We start from the raw sequence: 22,782 nt of genomic DNA, 5'->3' as shown, positions 1-22,782 counted from the left end.
GCCAGCGATCTGGGAAGTGGCGGCGGGGACGAAATACGAAGGGCAAAAAACGCGAGAGCTGTTGTTCAGCCATCTCGAAGTAGTGTTTCTTGGCCGTATAGCGCGCTGCGAATGTATCGACTTTTTTTTTTGCCATCATTACTTCTGGTTGGGCGAGAGGTTCATGAAAACGAATATTGAGACAGAGAGAAGAAGTCCATATTCCTACTTATTACGCGCGTAGAGCCGAACTCTCATATAGCGAGCACACCGATAGACGGGTTCGAGAAAAGCCGTTGGCGACATGCTTCACAGCTCTTGCGCAAATGCCCTCACCTAGCTTTCTGTTCTTATGTTTCCTCGTCCACTTTTCTTTCCCTCATTCTTCTTTATTTTGGCGGGAATTTGGGGAAAGGATTAACTCTACGGCTCAGACATTTTTGACAAGGTGCTTGCCTCGCCGCAACGATGGCAGAGATCTCGCCAGCGCTTTCGACGTACGTTAGCTAAAATATGTTTTTTTGTGTGCTTTATACTAAAGTTTTTATGATAATATCCGGAACTTTACTTTCCGAAACCACGATATGATGCGAGAGACGCCGTAGTCGAGGGCTCCGGAAATTTCGACCATCTGGTGTTCTTTAACGTGCACTGAGATGGGACAGCACACAGGCCTCCACCACTTCGCCCCCATCGAATTGCAACTGATGGGGCCGGAATCGAACCCGTGACCTTGTGTAATAAATTTAGCGTGACCGCGTGGGGTATGGAAAAAAAACGGGGATCTTGTCTTTATCGCAGCACTATGAAAGCACGAGAAAGAGAGAGCAGGAAAAAACTAATTCAATTAACTTTTTTTTTGTAATCTGATGTAATAGATTGTTGGACTATAGTTCGCACATTGCCTCAAGGCAAAAATATATCTAGCCAAAACAAGTAGCACAGGAAACAGTGGAGAATACAAGAAAACGACTATTATTAGTCAGTTGGTAGCAGAAGTGCTTTTCTATCTGAAGTTTGAAGTTTATTTGAAGTTTGAAGTTTATTCATGATTGAAAGTGTACATCACCTGTTTATTGGTTGAATGGGAAGGGCTGGTGAAAAAGCAACTGAATGCCTGACAGGGCATCAATCCCTGCCTTGCCCAAAATAATGCATAAAACCCGGTATGTACCCATATCTATGTAAAGCGTAATTACATAAATTGAATACAGTGGGAAAATACGATAGTCAAAATTTTCGTCGTTGTTTCCTGTAGTCGTTTGTTATGGCTGTACTTTATTTCTTTTTCTCATATAAAGCATTGTAGAGTAACGAGACTGCTGTTTTTAGAACCAGTTCTAAGGGTCACTTTTAATGAAAAAAACAAACATCTATTAATAATCAAGATTAAAGAAAGAGCATCAAATAAGCAAAAGTACGCAACAAACACTGTTATTTGCACAATAATTGAAATGGATTATTCATTAGTATATCAGTCAATTTTGAAAAAAATACTTCATTAGGAAGCCGCGACATGCTTCAAGAGGGAAGTGGAGAGTGAACAACCCCCGGACTAGATAAAGTTGTCTGAATGTTTTGTCATGTTGGCACTGCCAGCTAATTTTTGTCGAAGAGTGGCTGACGTTGGCTATCATTTGATCAATGCTGGCTATGATTCTAATATAGGTGCCGCAATCGTTTACTATACGCGAAAGTGTCCCTTAGGGAAATTGGGTGCATTTTAACTCGATAGCGGTAAAGAAACCATTGCGCAGAAATTCCGGCAACGGCATCATTGGTTATGAGCGAAAAATCATCATCATTGCGTGATCGAGAAAAACAAATGACAGCATATCCACGGAGTATTCTGAATAATGATGAGTGAGGCGAAGCGTCCATCCGTCCATCCTTCCGTGCGTCCATCCGTCCGTGCATGCGTCCGATCGCGTTCGAGAATGCAGACGGCACGCGGGTAACACCGACGAGACGTGAGCCAAAGAAGCCGAGCGCAAGCGTCTTCAACGCGCCCGCCGCTCTGCTCCGTCCATGCCCCACCAACGATCCGCCACCTACGGCGACTATCCAAGAGTCTGAAAGAGGCACTCGTTTGCGCACTCAGGCAAAGCGCGCACCACAGCAGCCAATAGTAGAGTAGCGGTACTTCAGAGAGTAACGGTAGAGTAACGCTTCTAAGAAATGAGACGAGAAACGATACTCCATTTCTCTTTCTCGTCTCTTCTTCCCTCGGTTACGCGTGACTAGTGACAAGGTTAAACAATATCGAGCTTCGCACCTAAAATGCAAATAAGGTAAATAAAAAATTGTGGGTCGGAGTGCGGTTCAAATTGGGGTCGTTTGAGGGGCGAGAGGGTGCTCTACCACGCAGTCACTCCTCTGTTTCTGAATGCTGGGGGATTCGCTCGCAGGATTTCAAGCTGGACGGTTGTGCCCTCGCGATCTCCGACATCAGCGTAGCTCCCGCCGACTGGTTCGCCCTCCGCGGTCTCCTGACGCCGTGCAGCTCTCGCATTGTGGCACCCCGCCCTTGGACTGCTTCGACCGGATCCCCACTTTCCTATCTCCTTCTTTTTTCTCTCGTTGGCTGTCTTCTTCTCCGTCTATTTTCCTTCTATTCTTTTTATCCCTCCTTCTCCCCACCCCTATAAGGCACTGCGCCGTGTCGCCTGAAGGCAGACAGAAATTAGGTGCCTTTTTCCTCTTCATTCTAACCACTACCACCACCAATGCTGTGAAAATAACTTTATCTGCTCGGACATACAGTGAAAGTAACAGTCCTGCTTTACAAACACATGCGTCCTGTACAGATGCTTCGCAATACAAGATGAAATATTGCAGTAATAATGCGTGGTACAAGCGTACATTGCCATCGGGCGTCAGAACATGAGATTATCATAATGACTTCATAGTTTCAAGCCAGTCACCCAATACAAAAGGCGCACACGTTACTGCCCAGTGATGTCACGTAGTGCGTACATAGCAAGATTGATAAGATTGATTGATTAGTTGATATGTGGGGTTTAACGTCCCACAACCATCATATGATTATGAGAGACGCCGTAGTGGAGGGATCCAAAAAGTTAGACCACCTGGGGTTCTTTAAAGTGCACCCAAATCTGAGCACACGGGCCTACAACATTTCCGCCTCCATCGGAAATGCAGCCGCCACAGCCGGGATTTGATCCCGTGACCTGCGGGTCAGCAGCCGAGTACCGTAGCCACTAGACCAACGCGGTGGGGCAATATTCATAAGATTTCATACACTAAGTGTTTGAACTACGCACTAGGAACGGAATATCGCTATCGTGTTCAACTCTTAAAGGCGAAGCTTAAGGGTCTCCCAATGTGTTTTTTTATATTAAACTTTTTCGTAATCGTTTTTAAATGCATTGAAACATTCTAAAATGCCGTTACAGAGAGTTAATGAAAACTAATACCCGAGAGGGAAAGCATAAGTACTGAAAATATTCTACTATGACAGCCGGAACTCGAAATTCAAGCTGAAATAGTGATCGAAAAAAAAAAATCCGACGATCACTACCTAGAGCGAATTATGTGCGCATCTGTCTAGGTGTTTTAGTTTTGTGCCGATGAGTAGGGGTGAATGCTGCTGCTTCAGTGGCGCGTACCTCTGGATTTTGGCTGCGGTGGCGTCTCTATACACGGACACCTCGTTTAGCAGGAGCGGCGTACGACGCATTACCACCAGTTGCGTCGTTCGTTGTTTTGAAATAACTGACTGTGACAATTTTGTATATAAGTAGACAGTTTACAATAAGAAGAGAACATCGTGAGTAGCATGACTGGCGCGGAATATATGGCACAGTCTGCTCAACACTAACCTCCGCTAACGGATAGCGCGTGTGCGCGTTCCACAACAGCTGACGCACGACGGCGCACACGACTGTGGCGCCACGGGTGGCCGCCCCGGAGCCGGCCATCTCGTCACAATGGCCTCCGAAAAAGCCGGAAGCGCGCCACCAACTAATCTCGGAGGCCATGTCGTCACTGTCGCTCCCTCCTCCTCGCTTCGCCGTCTTTCATCTTTCGTAACGGTTCTCGTTCGCTCTCTTTATTCCTCGTTCGTACTATCAGTTGTGCCGATGGCAACGCTGCTCAACATAGGAACAGACACCGAAGAGCTCCACTATAAAAAAAAAACAGTCCGGAAAACAGACAGGGGTGGGTTCTTGACCATGACACCAAAATTTTCTCGCAAATATGGCGGCTTTTGTCCGTCCAAGGCTGAAAGCCACACACGTTAGCGAACTCATTAATTACGCACACCACGAGGAAAAAAAAAGCACACAAATCGGGAAGGAAAACGCATGTGAGAGGCATTACTTTGAGGGAGCTTACAGATGAAGCTTTCGGTGCAACCGAAGAAAAAAAAACATTTACTTAAGTGATGACATGGACTAAATAAGAGACGAGCTCCGAATCTTGAGGACGTCATAAACTTTTTCGCGTTTAGTTAATTCAGCGTCGTACGTGTCACCGAAATCTCGATAACATCTTTCCTTGCCGTCACTTTTTGCTTTCTCGCATCTCCCGGACATGGCATTCCCAATTACGACTTCACCTCGAAAGCTTCCGGCATTAGAGCCTCGCTGGTACCGGAGATGCTACCAAGCAACAAACAAACATAAACGCATTGATTCGTTTTCAACATCCACAACGAGTATGCATAACACCGTGCAATCACGAGATCATGGCGTACCGATCATATTCACTAACGAGTTTCAGAACACCGCCCGCTACGGGAAGAAGGAGTGACCACCTCTGAGAGGTTATACGTCATTTTTGCTGGCAGTCCAATGATGATCCTCATCTCCGCAGCGTACGTGCCATGACGACCACCCGGTATGCATAAGAGATGCGGATACCTTTCCACTTGCTCGCCATGGTTGACTGAACGAAAAATCACAACTCTTCTCTATTCTCTTTCTGCCCTCTTGCCATGACCACGCTTTTTATAGACTCCCATATAAATCTGTACCTCTCCCAAACGTTCCACTTCTTTCTCGGCTGCTTCTATCTCCGACGCTCAATCAGGCGATATCACTAGAACGCGAGAGTATCGACCTACAGAACGCTCATCACTCTTCTTCCCTCACCCACCACCTCCCACAACCCCTCCACGCATATACATATGCCAAAAGTCTTTGCGCGCCGAACTATAAGAAGGGTATTAGCGAAGCCCGGATGTCCCACCACGGACCGACTAATTGCGATGAAATCAAGTAAGTAAAAGAGAAGAAATTCTGCTTGAGCTGTTAAGCAGAGAGGCAAAAATATGCTGCGGATGGCAAAAAAAAAATATAATAACGAAGGAGGGGAAGAATAAACAACTGCCTCTTCACTGCGTCAACAGCAAGGGAAACCACAAACTCGTGCTTTCCTGCGAAACAAGCATATGCGTGCCGTCGCAACGTCGTTGTACCACCTAGTCGTGATTACAAACGGAAACCCTTGGCCCAAACCCTTCCCTTAGTGCGCTAGAAGCTTTGAGCAGCATGCTTGAGGAGGAGAGCGAGAGAAACGTCGCCACTGCTGCTACTGCGAGCGGTGCTCAGGAATTATTACGCGTGGTCTGAGAGCGGCGGTTACGGTAACGCGGGCTAGTGAACAAGCTGCCTGGCTCCGCGCGCAAGCGCCGCCACGGTACGCGAAGGTAAGGCGAGCGAGTGGCGCGACAGGAGAGTATTCAGAGGGACGTGGCGCAGCCGAGGTGACGCTCGGGCCAAGCGTATTAAGGCCGGTGCGCGTCATAATTACGCCGCGCGCGCGGCGACCTCAACATGGAGCTTCTGGAGCGGCACACTAGGAAGTTGTCCTCTCCTCCCCTCCTCTCATGGTCGTTCTCTCTCCTTTTCTGGATCTCTCTCTCTCTCTCTCTCTCATCCCTAGAAGAACACCTCCTCTCTCTTTCAACTCTCTCTTCTCACAACGACGAGGTTGAGTTTTGCTTGCGTAACGAGACAGTTTCGTTCCTTTACGGGAAGACGGCCTGTGCCGGGAAGTGAAAAGAAAGAAAAAAGAGAGGACACACACACGCAAAAACAAAGCTTGCCCCGTGTGGGTTGTAATCTGCACTCCTAATGAAGGAACTCGCGCAATCTCCCACTCCTCCTCATTTTGTTTGTATCTCGGCATTTCGCTTGAGTCCGTTTACGTGGTTAGCAAGGAACGGGCACAGCTGAAGTGGAAATCGTCCGGCGCACGCATATTTCTGTTTGCGCGAATTCGTTCTTTTCGCAGCGCGACGTGGCAATAACCGGCAGTTAAAGGAAACGTTGCTTCCGCCTTGCCCGAGTCCAGCTTAATTCCCCAATCGCCGGTTGTAAGTACGTGCCACGCCAGCTTGCCGCGTTTTCCATCAACAGTAATGACAGAACGACGAAGCTTCGCGGGAGTCGGCATTTTTCGTGGTTTGTTGCTCGGGTGAATTGGGTTCCGAGATGCGACGAACGTCTATCGGTATGCCCTGGCCACCATCATTTGATGCATACAGGTGCTACCGGATCGAGGTGCCCCTGATTACCGCTACAGGAACAGCGGATGTAATTACCAGCAACCAATCGAGACACGCTCGAAACAGGTTGATTACCACGGTTACCAGAGTTCAGGGAGAGAGCTTCCTATATGGAATGCATTGAAGAAGGCGCATTTCGAGAAACAGTGTAGGAGCTTGCGTAGGGCAAGTGGGTCGTGTGTATGAATTTGAAGTTCCTGAGGTGAAGGGAGGGGTCAAAAATCCCGAGGCCACGCTCCCATAGGAATACATGGAATAGTGGCATGGAAACTTTTGATCCCCCGTGTGCATGTACTTTACACAGCGTACTTTACACAGAGTATTCTACACTATCCTAATTCTTGAAGGATAGTGTAGGAGCTCGCGTGAGCGCGTGTTGGGCGTGTGGATGAGGTTTGAGATACATGTATTTTACACTTTTAGGTACGCAACAAAATTGTTAAAAGGTCTCTGAAGACATCAGTACATTAATAACACTAAAGGCAAACACATGGAAAAGAATGATCAAATTAATAAAGCATGAATAAACAGATACCAAGACGTAATGTATCATGACGGCAAGTGGTCGTAATTGTCAAACAATAAAAACATAAATAATTGATAATTCATTGCAATTAAACCAAAATACTTTGTTATGAAACATGTATTTTTATGGGCGCCTGTATTGAAGAAGGGGGGAGATTGGGATGATTCGAAATCATTCTTTAACGCGATAGCGTTCAAGAGCTCGTTTCGCTGAAATTCCGGAGTCGGCTTGGTTGGTTGTCAGCGAAAAATCCTACCTAATGTGCGACCGAAAAATTGAGAACGATGCAAGTAAAACTGATAATTAAAAATCCTAGGACAAAGTGGGGCTTGAACCCGGGTCGTTTACGTGGCAAGCGGATGTTATACCATATGGCCACGAGTCTTTTTTTTTTCTTTTTCTTACATGGTATTTAATACAAATGTGGCTTATGTAAATAGATAGCGTACAACATACATATGGTCAAGTCGACAAATCTACAATGGACGTTACAAAGTGAATCGAATACAACACAATCTCTAAAGGTGTATTTGAGCAGCACACGGCCACGAGTCTATTTGTGATGATGATGATGATGGTGATGATGATACCTCCACTATGGCCCTTGCCCACTCAGGGGGATTGGCTTAAAATTGAGGATATGAAATTTAAGGCCTTTCAAATGATACGTTGTCTATTTGTGAATACAATTGAATTAACTTCCTCCGCTTGGAAATACAGTGAACGTAACTTTCATGCTTCTCAAACGCACGGGTCTGGTGTATACAATACGTGCCTCACAATTCCATATAAAATATTGCCGTAATAATGCATGGTACAAGCGCGCATTACCATCGGGCGTCAAAAGATGTGATCATATAAATGACTTTGTGGTTTAAAGCCGGTAACCCATTACAAAAAGCACACACGTTACTGCGCCTATCACCTTAAGGCCACGTGGCGGGTGCATAGCAAATTCGAAAAAGTTCCATGTAATGTATGAACTACGCATTAGGAACAGAATATCTCTGCCACGTTCAACTTCTAAAGATGATGCTTTAAAGTCTCCTAATTTTTCGGGGAGTGCCCGTATATATATCGATGGGGGGAGGATCCAAGCATTCTGCACCTCACGTGGCTTTGCAATGCCTCCGAAAGCAGCCCTCCTTTGACCAAACAAAGACGTCGTGTCCAGATGACATCACGACGTGACATTATAATGACGTCACAAAATCTTGCGACTTGTGACGACATTATGACGTATAAGAAGACAACATCACGTGATCATGGCTTTGAGGGCGAAGCTCTTTAGGCTCTCACGATGTCCTACCGTTCTCGTCGAGGCTCGCCGTCATCCTCAGTCGATTCGCAGATGCGAATCATGCGTGCGCAATACAGTGTACAGAGTGTATATAGCGCGCATATGGTTCAAAAACATTTTCATAAAAGTTCTTTATATTGTTCACCATTTCGTCAACAGAGCTTCACTCCCTAATCAGCATTCACTTCGTGTATCTGCAGATTTTTTTTTTGTTTTTGCACCCATCGTGCTGTCACCGGCGATCAACTTTTGCGTTTCATAAGCCATCTCAGGCTTTCAGCTCAATGGCCGTCTTTGTTTGTTTTTCTTTCAAAAAGAATGGTACGTAGATTGGCCGAAAATAAGTAGTTCAAAGTTTGGAAGGTGATTTGAGAAATTTTAGGAGGCTTAAAAAGAAAAATGGAAAACACGCTCTCCACACTGCCTTCTCCTTCTTTCTCGTATTTAAAAATTTTCATGTTCTCCTTCTTGTCCACCGGTAGTGGGCTGGCGGCATGATTCCAGAGACTAGTGAAGGAGCGAGCGAGAGGCTGCCGAGGTCGACGAAGAGGAGGTAGCCGAAGGAGAGCTGGTCGCCGCTTCCGCCACCACGGCGTCGGGGGGCGCTGCAAGCGCGCGAAGTGATCGGACGTGCAGCGCATCGGCTCCGTCGTTTTTCGGCTGGAACCGTCGGTTTCTAAGCTGAACCTCAACGAAACTGATGCCATTGGACGCCTAACACCACAAGGAGTCTGTGGACACCGATTCTCCACAGGTGGGCCAATTTTCGAGACTTTCACGCCGACCGCGTCCTGCAACGCCGCGGTTGAGCTGGCCCTTTCAAGGGCTAGGCTCGACGCAGCTGGCGTCTCGGATTCCCGGGTATGGCGGCAACTAAGATCACCGGGTATGACCCGGTAACCATGCAATGGACTGAAATCGACGCCACAAAACGAGATGAAGATGAAGATGTTCCACCCACCGAAGATGAGTGTTTGCAAGCCCTGATGCGTCTACGGCAACGCAGGACACAGGCAAATCCGACAACCAAGGGAGACGCCAGCACAGCGTCGCTGACCCAGGCGGGGATTCCCCGCTCAGTGACTCCCGGCGGTGCTCGCGCTGCTTCGCCAAAAGGAAGTAAGAAGACAGCACAGCAGTGGCGCCCGAAACAGACGCCACGCTTACGCTCGGAAGACCTCATCGTGGTCCTGAAACCTCGAGGAACCCTCGATTTGAAGATGGTTTTCAAGCACGGAGAAGTGGGTTCTGCAGTAGCTCGCTACGTTGGTGACCTGGCAGCCGACGACCTCAGCGTCTGGCCCGTCTGGGAACAGAACGTCATTGTCTGTGGCACTCAGACCCCATCCGTGGTGGACAAGCTTATCAAGGAATTCGACCTCAAGGTTGGGGAACAGACATATCCCTTCCGTGGCCATCTCAAACTCAATGGCGACTGTTGCAAAGGGGTCATCCGTGTCCGCGAGGACGAAACCTCTGCTTCACTCAAGCCGAAACTTCGCTGGAGGGAGGGCGACATCGCTTTCATCCGAAAACTTGGCTCCTCAAATATAGCGGTGGTGACTTTCGTGGGCCGAAGACTTCCCCGTTACATTCAGTACAACTATGAATGTGTCCCAGTACACACCTATAAGAAAACAATCCCGGCGTGCTACAGATGTGGTACGGTTGGCCACCGGGTGGACAACTGCCCTCACCCCGAAGACGGGCGCTGCGGATACTGCGGCAAACAAGTTGGGGCCACTACAGACGGCCTAAGAGAACACGAGTGTCAGCCTTCCTGCATAATCTGCGATGGGGCCCACCTCACAGGGTCCGCGGACTGCACTGGAAAGTTCCGTAAGCTGCAACGTCCGGAGGCAACGAACAAGGCAGGACCCGCCACAACACGGCACAAGCGGTCGCCCCGACCTTCGAAGAAGGGGAAGCAAGGCCAGCAACAGCGGCAACCACCGCAACAGAAAGCCGGAAACAAGCACGTGTCTCAAGAAGTCAAGCCAGGAATAGGGAAACAGGCCCCGACACTCCCGGCCGGGGTTTTCCCTCCACTCAGCAGTGCTCCAAACCAACAGGTGAGTGGCTGGGCAGTGGCCGCCTCACAGTCATCTCCTTCCTCAAACCCTCTCACGCTCGAGATGAGTAATCAGTTGGAGTCCTTAAAGAAGCAAAATGCGCAGCTTGCATCCAAAATTCAGGCACTTGAAAAAGCTAGGGCGGAGAAACCTCTACCGCACATGGATGACGAGTGTGACTCGGCCTCTGTGTGCTCGGGCAATACAGTAACGTCTCACTCGGCCTTGATTGAAAATCTGGAGTCCCGGGTCTCTAATATCGAAGAACAGCTAGTACATTTCCCTGAACAGATGGCCCAGCTCCCGAATATGATTAGTCAAGCTGTGCAGACGGCTATCCAGATGCAGACGCAGCTCATTATAGCCACCGTAACGCAGCAAGTAACGCAATCCATTCAGACATGGCTCAGCAGTAACCCGAGATCTGCACGGCGTGCAGGGCCTATCCGTGAGGTAGGGCGCCCCAGTAAAATCCTCCGTGCAGCGGAGGGCGAAAAACAGCAGGAATCTACCGACTCCATAGAGAATGCGCAAAGTGGCGGTGCAGCTCTCGTCGCTGAACCGCTCACTAGCCCACCTCAACAAATACAATAAATATGGCAGGTACTCCTTCCAGAGCACGGATAAAAGGAGAATCGCTCTCGATAATACAGTGGAATTGCAGAGGTTTCCGAGACCGGCGCAAAAGGTCTCATTTACACCTCTATATTCAAAATTTGGACGTGATGCCCGCAGTGCTGGCCCTTCAAGAGCCAGGTTTGCAGGCTAAACTTTCAGGCTATAACACGTTTCAAAGGGACCCATCCACCTGTGTTCTGGTGCATAAATCTTACACTGCGCAGGAGATTGATCTCGAGCTTAAATCGGAGCATTCCTACACAATGGTGCAGATACTGCCTCTCCGTAGGATAAATCACGCGGTTTATATACTGAACATTTACACTCCGCCTAAAACACTCCACGTCACCTATGCAGAGATCTTCTGCCGTGCACTGAAATGTGCCGACAGAGCACCTCTGATAATTCTTGGGGACTTCAATGCCCCTTGCCGACTCTGGGGGTACACACGCGAGGAGGCCAGGGGAAGGCGGCTTGCGGAGCTTATCTCCACCTTAAGCCTCACCCTTCTCACCGACCCGGCCACCCCCACGCGCCTTGGCAACTCGGTGACCAGGGACACCTGTCCTGACCTCACTTTGGTTAAGAACACACGACACGTTACATGGACTAACCTAGAGGAGACCCTGGGCAGTGACCACTGCCTCCTAAACGTCACACTCTCCACACATCCTTTCAAACGGAAGGACACACAAGCGCGACTAGTTAACTGGGACAAAATGCGCACGGAAACTATACCGCCTATCCTCCGTTCCGGCAATTACGCAGACTGGGCTGCACACATCATGCTTACTCAGAAGAAATACGAAACCGTAGTGCGAACATCGGATGAACACCCAGCCGTTGACAACCACCTTCTGCATTTGTGGGAGGCCCGTCGGAGCCTCACGCGACGCTGGAAACGTCAGAAGCATAATAGACCCCTTCGAAAACGTATTCAGGAGCTAACTACACAGGCAGCTGAATACGCTACGCACTTAGCAGATGCAAACTGGACAGACAAATGTAATGATATCGCTCATCAGATGTCAAGCAAAAGCACATGGGGGCTGTTTCGCAGCCTCATTGACCCCACGCAAACGCGAGGAGAAACACAACGACACCTGCGAAGAGCCCTTCACGGATTTCAGGGTACTTCAACGCAACTCGCGGAAACTCTTCGCGACAGGTATCTCTGCCAGGTGCACGATCCGAGAGGTTCGGAGTATATATATTCGGGAAAAGAAAACGAGACCCTAGATGCCCCTTTTCTTCTACATGATATGAAGGCGGCAATGGCTAAAATGCGTAGAGGAACAGCCCCTGGTAAGGATAAAATCACGGTCAAGACGCTGGCAAATTTGGCCGATCCTGCGCTGGCACACCTCTTGGAATACATCAACGCCATCTGGAGTGGTCGGATATCGGTCCCTTCAGAGTGGAAGACATCACTGGTCACATTCATTCCCAAACCGGGGAAGCCAGTAAACATAGACAACCTTCGCCCCATCTCTCTAACGTCTTGCGTTGGCAAGTTGATGGAGACGATGGTGCGGGACAGACTTTCGGAATATCTTGAACAGAAAGGGGCTTTCGCCCCTACCATGTTCGGATTCCGTCCTCACAAATCGGCACAGGATGTACTCCTGCAACTACACCGAGAGGTCATCCAACCGGTGGCGATGAAACATAACGACAGGGTCATCCTCGCCTTAGATCTGAAGGGGGCCTTTGACAATGTTAAACACAGCGTCATACTCGAACACCTAAGCCTCACTAACTGTGGTCAGAACACATTTAATTACGTCAAGGACTTTTTATCGGACAGAGCCGCCCTGCTCCGCATTGAAGACTCCGAATTCGGGCCGTATCAAATGGGTACCAGAGGGACACCGCAAGGGGCTGTTCTCTCCCCCATTCTATTTAACGTCGCAATGATGCACCTGCCACGTCAGCTGGCGGCCATAGAGGGCATTCATCATGCCCTCTATGCCGATGACATTACGGTATGGGCAACTCAAGGGAACTTAGGTGCCATTGAGACCAGTCTGCAACAGGCTGCCGAAATTGTACACACCTACGCGGCGCGTTGCGGACTCGAATGCGCACCCAACAAATCCGAATTCCTTCACATTAGAGGCATGCCTAAAGACAACACAGATATCTCCATCACTCTTCCTGCGGGCCCAATCAGACGAGCGGAGGAGATCAGGGTCCTGGGCCTATACATTCACCAGCAGCTCCGGATTGACACAACATTGACGAAATTAAGGAAGATAGGAGACCAGGTGGGTCGCATGATCCGCAGGGTCTCCAACAAGAGGGGGGGACTTCGGTGCACAGATGCGTTGCGGCTAGCGCACGCTTTTGTCACCAGCAGGGTCATGTACTCCGTCCCTTACCTCTCCCTCCGCAAACATGAGGAAGAACGAATCGAGGCAATCATTAAAAAGACAATAAAGCGGGCTCTTGATCTTCCGATCTCTACATCCAACAGCCGTCTCAAGGCATTGGGTGTGATTAATTCATACCAAGAGCTGAAGGAAGCCCATCTTTTAAACCAGTACACACGGCTAGCCCAAACCAACTCTGGCCAACGCCTGCTTGCACGTCTGCACATAAGACATGATTTCGAACAACAGGAACGGGTCAAAGTGCCAGAACTGTGGCGCACAGCCCTTCTGGTCCGACCTCTACCCACTAAAATGGACAGAGATGAACACACAGCGCGACGTGACGCACGCGCTCGGGCGCTGGAACGACAATTTGGACAGAAGCCAGGTGTGTACTACGTGGACGTTGCTGGCCCCACCTCCAAGGGGTGGTACACGGCGGCTGCTATTCACGAGGGCACACAGGTGGATGGGCTAACCTTTAGGGCGTATTCTGTAACACAGGCTGAGGAGGTCGCCATTGCCCTTGCGGCCTCTCACAGTAATTCCCGGTATATTATCACGGATTCGCGCCGAGCGTGTCGTAATTATACAGCCGGGTACATATCACCGTTAGCCGAGACAATACTGCGCAACTGCATAAGAGACACGGACCCTCATCCGAAACGCATTATATGGACACCGGGCCATCAGGGATTGCGGGGAAATGAGGCTGCAGATGCGGCTGCCCGAGCGCTCATTTCCGGGCTACCTTCGTCAATGCCGATGGAGACCGATGAGGAGGGTTACCCTCTCCTCCGATATAAGGAAATTCTTTATTATTATCGGGAAAGTCATCGCCGCTACCCTCCCCCCGCACGGGGGTTGAAGAAAGCAGAGGAGCGCATTTTGCTTCGCCTCCAGACGAATACATTGCTATGTCCTGCCATAGTCAAACATTTCGACCCTACGGTCACAGGACAGTGCCAGCACTGTGGGGAGGTGGCAGACACCTACCACATGGTGTGGGCCTGCCAAGCTAACGCAGCCATTACTCCTAACCCAAACCCTAGGCGAGAGGACTGGGAGGCGGCCCTGCTCGGCTGCTCAGACCTTCAGGCCCAGCAGGCCTTGGTCCAGAGAGCCAAGACGGCGGCTTTAACCAATGGGGTCCCGGAATAGAGACTCCACCTAGTCTGTAGGGGCCTCTACAGAGGTCCTACACCTCTCTTTTGTAAATAAATGTTTTTCACCACCACCACCACGGCGTCGTCCGAGGAGCACCTTCTGCGTCGTCGGCGCAACCTCCGGGTTCGGGTCGACGACCATGTGCTCAGGACCTCGCTGCTCTACATATGCGGCTCCTGCCTCGTGCTCATCATTGTCTTCCTCATGCTGTTGCCCGGTCAGTAACCAGTCGCCGCTCGAAGCGCTTCTCTTCCGGAAAGCGTCTCTAAAGGGACGCTATACACACCAGCTCTGAAGATACGAAGAACGAGCGCGTTCATTCTATGCCGGCATTTCCCCTCTTTGCGGCATAATTCGTGACACCGGCTGTACGTTCGCGTGAAGTCGGGACGAAATAAGCTCTCGATTGGTCAATATACGTGAGAGATTCGTTGCGGGCAGTTGCCCAACCTGCTTTGCCATGCAGAAATATGCCCGGTCTGCCTCGTCTCGCATCACTGTCGTGCGCGATGAACTGATTTCACTTCGTTTTCTGCGCCTGTGACTGCGCGAGTGGAGGCAGAGGCGTGCTGTCGAAAAGCGCGAAATACTGGCTCGGAGCGCAGTGCTGACATTCCATCTGTTTCACTGAAAAAAAAAGTGGTGAAGCGGAAATCACACTTGTTGGAAGGGCAGCGAAAGCGAGAAAGAAATATACTGCCTCGTCTTCGAAGTCGGTGTGGTTTAGGGGCCCTTTAAAAGGCCCTTAAAGCTCCTGCAATATTTTTTTGTAGCTTTTCAAGCAAATGAACGCACCGAAAGCAGAACTCTTAAGATGCAGAAATCTTTAAGCGGCGAAATACGGGAGGTCAGAGCAGACAGGTTAAGAGAAAATCATCAGGCCTGTGCTGCACACTCAGTGCAGTCGCATCGAAAGCTTGCTGAGTGGCCTTTGTAAAACCCGTTGTAGAGTCTATTGGAACAATGACTATACGAGTATACTGTCGCAAGGTACTCACTGCGCCATGAATCATTTTTAATTTTGTGAAGTAAAAAAAAAACTAGCCACTATGTCATTACTCCTCATTCGGCGGGGAATCGAGGTGTCCGCTACACATTGTAAGGCATTGTGCACACATAGTTAAAGCTGTGTATGAAGACAGTCAAATGCACAGGGGACCATGGGAGCATTTCACCGATCTCGTCCGACTACGCAGGTGCCCTGTTCAACTACCTGCGGCGCGTCAGCTTCCTCAAGGACGTGGTCGCCTCGGACCTCCAGATGGACAGTGAGGTGGCCCAACTGTCCTACGCGCACGGTGGCCGCGCGGCCTTTCTGGCCAGCGGGAACCCGGCCGTGCTGTGCCACCTGAACCTGAGCGCCTTCTCGAGGCCCGGCAACTACCGCTACACGGTGCACGACGTGCCGGTGGACGTGTGCACCCACGTGGTGTTCCCGCTGCACGCCCTGGACGACTGGTTCGACGACATGCTCAACTACGACGCCTACCAGCGGGCCCAGCACCCGACCCTGTACGGCAGCATGAAGTACCTCAAGAAGAGGAAGGCCATGCAGGTGAGCGCGCTTGTCTGCACATTACTTCTCGGATAGTGTCTGATGTAGAGCGCATCCAGGACGGGATGGAACAGAAGAACCATGACGCAAACGTTGCGCCAACTTGATTGTTGAAATTTAGCGCTGCGTTTGTGTTGTGTCTTCTGCTCTGTCCCGTCCTATATGTGCTATAGTATATCAGGTACTATGGATAACCAACAAGCCTGTCGTGCAATATTAGTTGACGGATAGGTTTTGGTGCTGCCCCATTGGGCTGTTAACTGTGCCATTTTGTATCTCCATTTAAACGTACTGTAGACGCAAACGAACGAAAACAGTTGCGTTGGTGCTTTCATCGTTTCACGACGTCGTCAATTTTATGTAACGATGTACAAAAATCAGAAAAGATGAATTTAGCATCCGAAGATGCCACCCATGGGTCTTACGAAAGGTCATCTATACGCTCCTCAGGATGTACAAAAGTGCATGAAGTTTCTTTCACATTCGCTCAAGATGGCACGAAGTTGAAATCGATCTTCTCGTCCTCGGTGGATTGTATTCATGCTTCTCCCAACCGCCGAAAGAGCTCTGCATACAATGTGGTTCAGCACTGCCACCGTGAGCGGAGGCACGGTAAGATTCCTGCGCCTCATGCGCTTTCTGCCTCCGTGATCTCTGTGGTCACGTGGGTTTTCGGCGATACCTTGCGAGACCATCGCGAGATACTGCGAGGCCGTAATCGCGAAAAATCTCGCGCAAGTATTGTGGACGGGACCGCCAGTACCACCAGTTAGGGGTTGTCCAGCGTCGGCGAGTCCGGCGTCTACATAAATGATGCGAAAAATCCTCGTCAAGTGATATCACCGGGTGACGTCGTAATATTATCACAGTTCACAAAATTTAGTGACGTCACTCGTTGCGTCACTGTGGCGACAGATAGTGTGGCCTCGCGTGATGACACGAAATCGCCGTCTTGGCCGAAGGTGGGACACTCACAGAGGCAATGCGAAACCCCGTGAGATGCAAAAAGCTTGCCGTGCCTCAGATCTTGGAGGCACGTTCGGTGGAATGAGATAACATAGCTTTCGCGTTCGAGCCATCTTAAGCAAATGATAAGGGACCATGTCAGCTTTTTTAGCGTCAATATGAATTACGAAGAAGACGTAGCCTTCTTTGTAAGTCGAACCACTCTCGGTTAGTTTTTCTGGACACTATAAGTAATGCAACGAACTAACGCGCAAGGTGCTGGTGTACGTTGACGCGGAGAACGACGCCCACGGGCGGCGCCACCTGCTGGACTGGATCGCGAGCGACGTGAGCAGCGACCAGCTCTCCTTGGTGTTCGCGCGGAACCTGGTCAAGTGGCTGCTTTCAAACCAGCTGCAAGGAATCGTGGTCGAGGGCATGTTTCCCGTGCCCGAGCCTGACCGCGCAGTCATGATACGGCTGCTAAAGAAGATGCACACGCTCTTCAAGCAGGTACGATGGCCGCAGCCAATGAGATGCATCTTTAAGTTATTAACTAGAATACATTGAATAAATTGTTGATTTACTCTGTGAGAATGACCCTACCACAAAATAAGAGTTGTTTTTTGTATTGAAAATGAGCTTTTTTATCAAGACATTCGAAATTAGTTAGGTGTCCTGCAAGGATGCTGCGTTGCAGAGGTCATGTACCCGTGTAGTCACAGAAAGTGTACAGGATCATTAGAGTTGGCTGGTGGCTTCTGGTTATCCGTTACTTGTTATCCAAAGAACCAGTGAAAAACTAGTTAGGAAAATTTAAAGAGAGCACACATGGTCGCTCCTAAATCAGGTTCGTGAAGGTGGATGATATGCAGTGATCTTGCACCAGCACAAGGTATCAAAATATTTGAAGAACGTAGCGCTGCGATATGCTGTGAACGTCGTTTTGCAGCACCTACAAAAATCTCGAGATTGTGTGCTATGGTAATGATTGTTGGGGTAATGTTAGGGATGCTAGAGTAATGAAAGAGTGTCCAGTGTTTTGCTTTCCATGTCGAGCGCAGGTAAAGGTTTGTTCCCTGAGCATGTGCAGGGGTTTATGAATTTCGTTTTTCTTATGCGCGAGTGAACGCGGAACAAACACGTATTGCTTGATTGATATGAGGGGTTTAACTTACCAAAACCACCATATGATTATGAGAGACGCCGTAGTGGAGGGCTTCGGAAATTTCGACCACCTGGGGCTCTTTACCGTGAACCCAAATCTGAGCACACGGGCCTACAACATATCCACCTCCATCGAGAATGCAGCCGCCGCAGCCGGGATTCGATCCCGCGACCTGCGGGTCAGCAGCCGAGTACCTTATCCACTAGACCACTGCGGCGGGGGGGGGGGGGGACAAACAAACGGGTAGATGTGTAGAATATCCGGCAAAAACAGTGTCTGCTAAAACTGCTCTACAGATGGCTATTCTCAGATATGCAAGTATTGTAGGGGGTTTAAAGTAGATACTGATACCACCTGTCAACCACTTCAGAACAAAACCAAGATTTTGTATCGTCGCAGGCAGCGGTGCACTCGAGAACTGTTTAAAGCATTCGAAGCATTCAAGACAAATACAATACGTGGGTGTATAAGCGAACATCAGTTTATCTTGCTTATTGAGAGCTGGAATTCTCGGATGCTGCTTTATGACGCTGTTGTATGATTGCCCATTCAATGAACTTGATTCATCCAGTCTGCACCGTGTATACGCCATCTTTCAAATATTCAACGTTCAGTTGTGAGTCTGCGCATGGCCTGTTTTGCCCCACTGCCACAATAGGTGAAACGTTTAAAAATAAATGAATTAGAAGCAAGTACAGCCGCCCAAATTTTTCAACTTGAACTCGCAAACATCGCTGATTCGCTACGGCGTAATGTACGAGGATAGACACGCACACTCGCGATGAGCACTCCTGTTCAGCTGTCTTCTTCTAGGTTGTTTTAGGAACCGGAAACCAATACTGCTTCTCTTAAGTACCGTTATCATCACCCCTTTGCCTATCTAAACGCTGTCATCAAGTTTCCAAGTGGTCGCGCTTGATATGGATATGGTGGGACATCCATCTGCTGATTATACTACTTGCGTGTTCGTTTTTTTTCTTTTTCGATAAGTCACGCAAAAATATCATCCGGAAGCAAAAACGTCATCTGCCACAGCAAGTCATAAACAGCCCTGATAAGCAGTTCGTTTTGGATCCATTCCGCGTTATATAGTTTCCTATAAATACACTACAGGGAACTATTGCCCATGGGAGCAGCAACACACAGCGCTTCAGCAAGCGTGGAAACGATGAGTAGTACACAAAGTTGTCTAATCATCGTACTTCCGGATCCGTTTGGCTTCGCGTGGTTTGGAACTGCCTAGTCACGAGAAGGGCAATCGGCAAATGTCAAGTAGTTGAATTTCGCCACCTTAACTTTGTAGGTTCGCCAATTCAAATCGTGTCACGACGTTCACAACGATTCGTTATTTTATTCGAAACAAAACCAAAACACAACAATAAACAAAGCCACTACTGCGTTTGAAGCCCACAAGCAAGACGACTATGCAAGTTCGTGCGCTACCCATCATTCCCATCGTCGCTGAACGACCGCAGCGCCAGAGTCCCCTAGTCATTGTTTGAGAAACTCTTTGTTTGGTGTAACAATCTGGTAGGCAAAAACTGCACCGGACTTTTGACCGCTCACTTACGCTTGCTTAGTTCGCCGCTGTGTTCCTCACACAACACTTATTGACTCGGCTGCACTTATCGACTAAACACTCGCATGTTCAGGGCAGATTGTGCGGTTGTAGATACATTGTGCCACAGTTCACTTCGAATGTTCCTGATCATGATCAGGCCAATCTGATTCTCGTGGCTGTGATGGGGGAGAACTCCGAACTGACGCACCAGAAAGCGTTCGGCCAGCGGCTGAAGCCGTTCGTCGACTTCCTCGTCATCCGGAACCGGAAGGAGCACGCGACTCTCTTCAGCCAGGTGTTGGAGGGACTCCCGGACTCGTCCGCCACCGCCGACGTCCCTCCGCAAGCCAGCCTGTCGCTGATGGCGGTTCGCCAGGCGATCCTGTCCGGGCTGCCTCCTCGGCAGCTGCTCGTCTCTCTCGAGATGGACACGGCTACGCTGCGCGTAGAGGCAAACAAGACGCTGCCCGGACACGAAGGACCGCTGACTGGCACGCCTGGACTCCTGGCGTACTTCGAGGTGTGCGCTCTATTCAAGGTAAGCTGAAAGAAATGGATTGGTTAATAATTACTATTTCACTGACTGAGTAATATGGGAGTACGCCTGCATGCTGCTTAGTTTGCGACCTTATCTAAGGGGAAGCCAAAAAAAAAGAAGACTGATGAATTAATCAACTCAATCTCATTTGCTTGGTAGATAAAAGAAAAAAATATGAGACAACTTGAGAGGTTGTGTCCCCTAAACGACATAATCCTTGTTGATGTAAAAGTTCGTTTGTTCATTCATCCACTCATTCATTGAGTTACTTATTTACCAATACATAATGACATTTGCATGATATGGAGCGACACACTGTATTCACGGTGAGACTGAAATATTGATTGATTGATTGATTGATTGATTGATTGATTGATTGATTGATTGATTGATTGATTGATTGATTGATTGATTGATTGATTGATTGATTGATTGATTGATTGATTCGTGAGATGATTGTTCTAGAAGAGTGGCTTGTCGGGCGAGTTAGTTCAGCATCATAGTAGTCTTTAGCGCGAGAAGAAGTAACAAAGAAACGACCACACGTATCACTATTTTCGTGTGGTGATTCTTTTGTCCCTGATTTATTTATTTATTTTTTGCACTGAAACCTACTATGATGGTGCATGCTCAAGGTGAGGTGAAAGAGGATGGATTGATCGCAATCAGTGTATTATCCCTATATAGCAGTGCGATTTTCTGGGCCACTTGGTGCATGGTGAGATGACAAAATGAAGGATTCCAGCAAGTACTACACGAGAAATGCATAAGACAAAAGCTGGTCTTTGAACGGATGTTCACTTAAAGAAGGTGATATGTAGGACACAGCCTTCGTCTTTTTATTCCTCCTTATGCTGACGTCGCAACGTGCCGGAACCCTCCATTTTGTCATCTCGATGTATATCGTTCAATGAGAGTGACGATGCAGCCTTATTCCCCTTAATAACTCGCAGGACAACACATGGACAAACTCCAACGCGACCGAACTGGGCAATCCGGTGGCCCTGAAAGAGGACGAAGCCGTGAGCTACGAGAGTGTGGACAGCGTGCGCCAAAAGGCGGCCTTAGTGCGCAACTACACGCTGGGGGGCATCATGCTGTGGGACGTCACGAGCGACGACTACAGAGCAGTCTGCGGCGAAGCGAACCCTCTCAGCACAGCCGTGGGCTCCGTGATTGCCGGCGCTTAGTCGTAGTTGTCCTCGGCAACCGGAGGGCAACCGCACACGCGTCTGGTTAGAGACTTCGGCTGTCAGATGTTCGGGACTAAGGGTGGAGCTCAGATGATTCTTTTCATGCGCGGTGCCACGGACGCCACCGTCATGACGCAAGGTGCTGAAGCCGACATACATTCGATGCGAGCATGGGCGATCATACGTGGCGACATTAGCGAAGCGTGCTCACAAAAGCTGACGGCGATTTCTCCTCATTTACCAGCACGCGTGATGCCAGTACACCTTTAATGTTGCCCTGAGTGCCTTAGCGGTATCCCGAAGGCTCTTCTTCGAGCCGTTTCTTTGAAAGAGCTCCGGTTCTCTAGCGACTGTATAACTTCAAGACAGAGTGCGCACATATTTCATCATTGTGTCTTCCATTTGTTGCGATTATTTTTGCCGTCAATTTGAGTATAGAAGACAACTCTCACCTGCAAAGCTGTCGAATAAAGCACCTGCTCTTTTAACCTCACCTGCTACGTCGTTAAGTGACTTGAAACTGAGTGCTGACTGGGCACTACAATCAGCCGATAGTGCTTCCTCGGTTTCCATCGGTCCGTACAACCTTTCAAGAACCCCTATTCAGAAAACTGGCTGACTAGTTGTGTTAGGTGCTTAAAATACTAGGTGTAGGTTCAGCGAAGAGAGCCAGGGAAACGGTTCCTCCTATCGTAGGCGTTCATACAATGGAAGCCGCCGGGAGGGTTTGGAGTGAGCTAATAGCTCCAATTGCCAGTGTGCGTAAGTTCATCAGTGGGAGATGTTCACGGGCGGAGACACGTGGTGCATCTTTCGTATTGCAGTAGGCGACTGTCGCAGGGCCAGGATCACATCTCCTTGAAAGCTGGCTTTTTGTCGTTATGATAGTTCTAACAGAGAAGACGTGCTCCGAAAACCCCTGGGAGAATTCCAGTTTGGGTAGGGGACGGCAACGTTTGAGATAATTGATACGTACCAAAAAACATCATGCATTTCCGTTCCCGCTTTCGTTAAAATAATTCTAACAGCTACGGCTACATTGGCTACATTGGCCGACACTAGCCATGCTTTAGCCAGCGTAAAGCTAAATTTTACGACCTTTTCTCACTAGTGAGCCATCTCTATAGCATCATCTCAAATTGCTCGCTCAATATCATTTAACGTTTAATAAACGAGGAGCAACGTTCGACGTCAACTATGCTAACATATTATTCGACTACTAAACCATGCGCGTTCGCGAATGAATACACTGG

The 22,782-nt window shown here is 49.0% G+C and overlaps 1 protein-coding gene across 1 annotated transcript; it reads left to right on the top strand.

Annotated features, from left to right (window-relative positions):
• Positions 1 to 14,623: 14,623 nt before the first annotated feature.
• Positions 14,624 to 22,016, top strand: LOC119173876 (chitinase-3-like protein 2). The gene is made up of 5 exons (XM_037424658.2): positions 14,624 to 14,786; positions 15,766 to 16,124; positions 17,346 to 17,582; positions 19,956 to 20,336; positions 21,290 to 22,016. The coding sequence occupies exons 1-5, from the start codon at positions 14,624 to 14,626 to the stop codon at positions 21,524 to 21,526; spliced, it is 1,377 nt and encodes a 458-aa protein (XP_037280555.2). The 3' UTR covers positions 21,527 to 22,016.
• Positions 22,017 to 22,782: the final 766 nt, after the last annotated feature.

This window comes from Rhipicephalus microplus, chromosome 5 (genome assembly GCF_043290135.1).
Source record: "Rhipicephalus microplus isolate Deutch F79 chromosome 5, USDA_Rmic, whole genome shotgun sequence".
Taxonomy (NCBI): Eukaryota; Metazoa; Arthropoda; class Arachnida; order Ixodida; family Ixodidae; genus Rhipicephalus; species Rhipicephalus microplus.
Note: the sequence above shows the minus strand (reverse complement) of the source record. Positions and strands in the feature narration are given on the sequence as shown.

Coding starts and splice junctions, on each gene's coding strand:
- LOC119173876 (XM_037424658.2), top strand. CDS start 14,624: ATGTTTTTCACCACCACCACCACGGCGTCGTCCGAGGAGCACCTTCTG. Junction 14,787..15,765: donor CTTCCTCATGCTGTTGCCCG/GTCAGTAACCAG, acceptor CCGACTACGCAG/GTGCCCTGTTCAACTACCTG. Junction 16,125..17,345: donor AGAAGAGGAAGGCCATGCAG/GTGAGCGCGCTT, acceptor CTAACGCGCAAG/GTGCTGGTGTACGTTGACGC.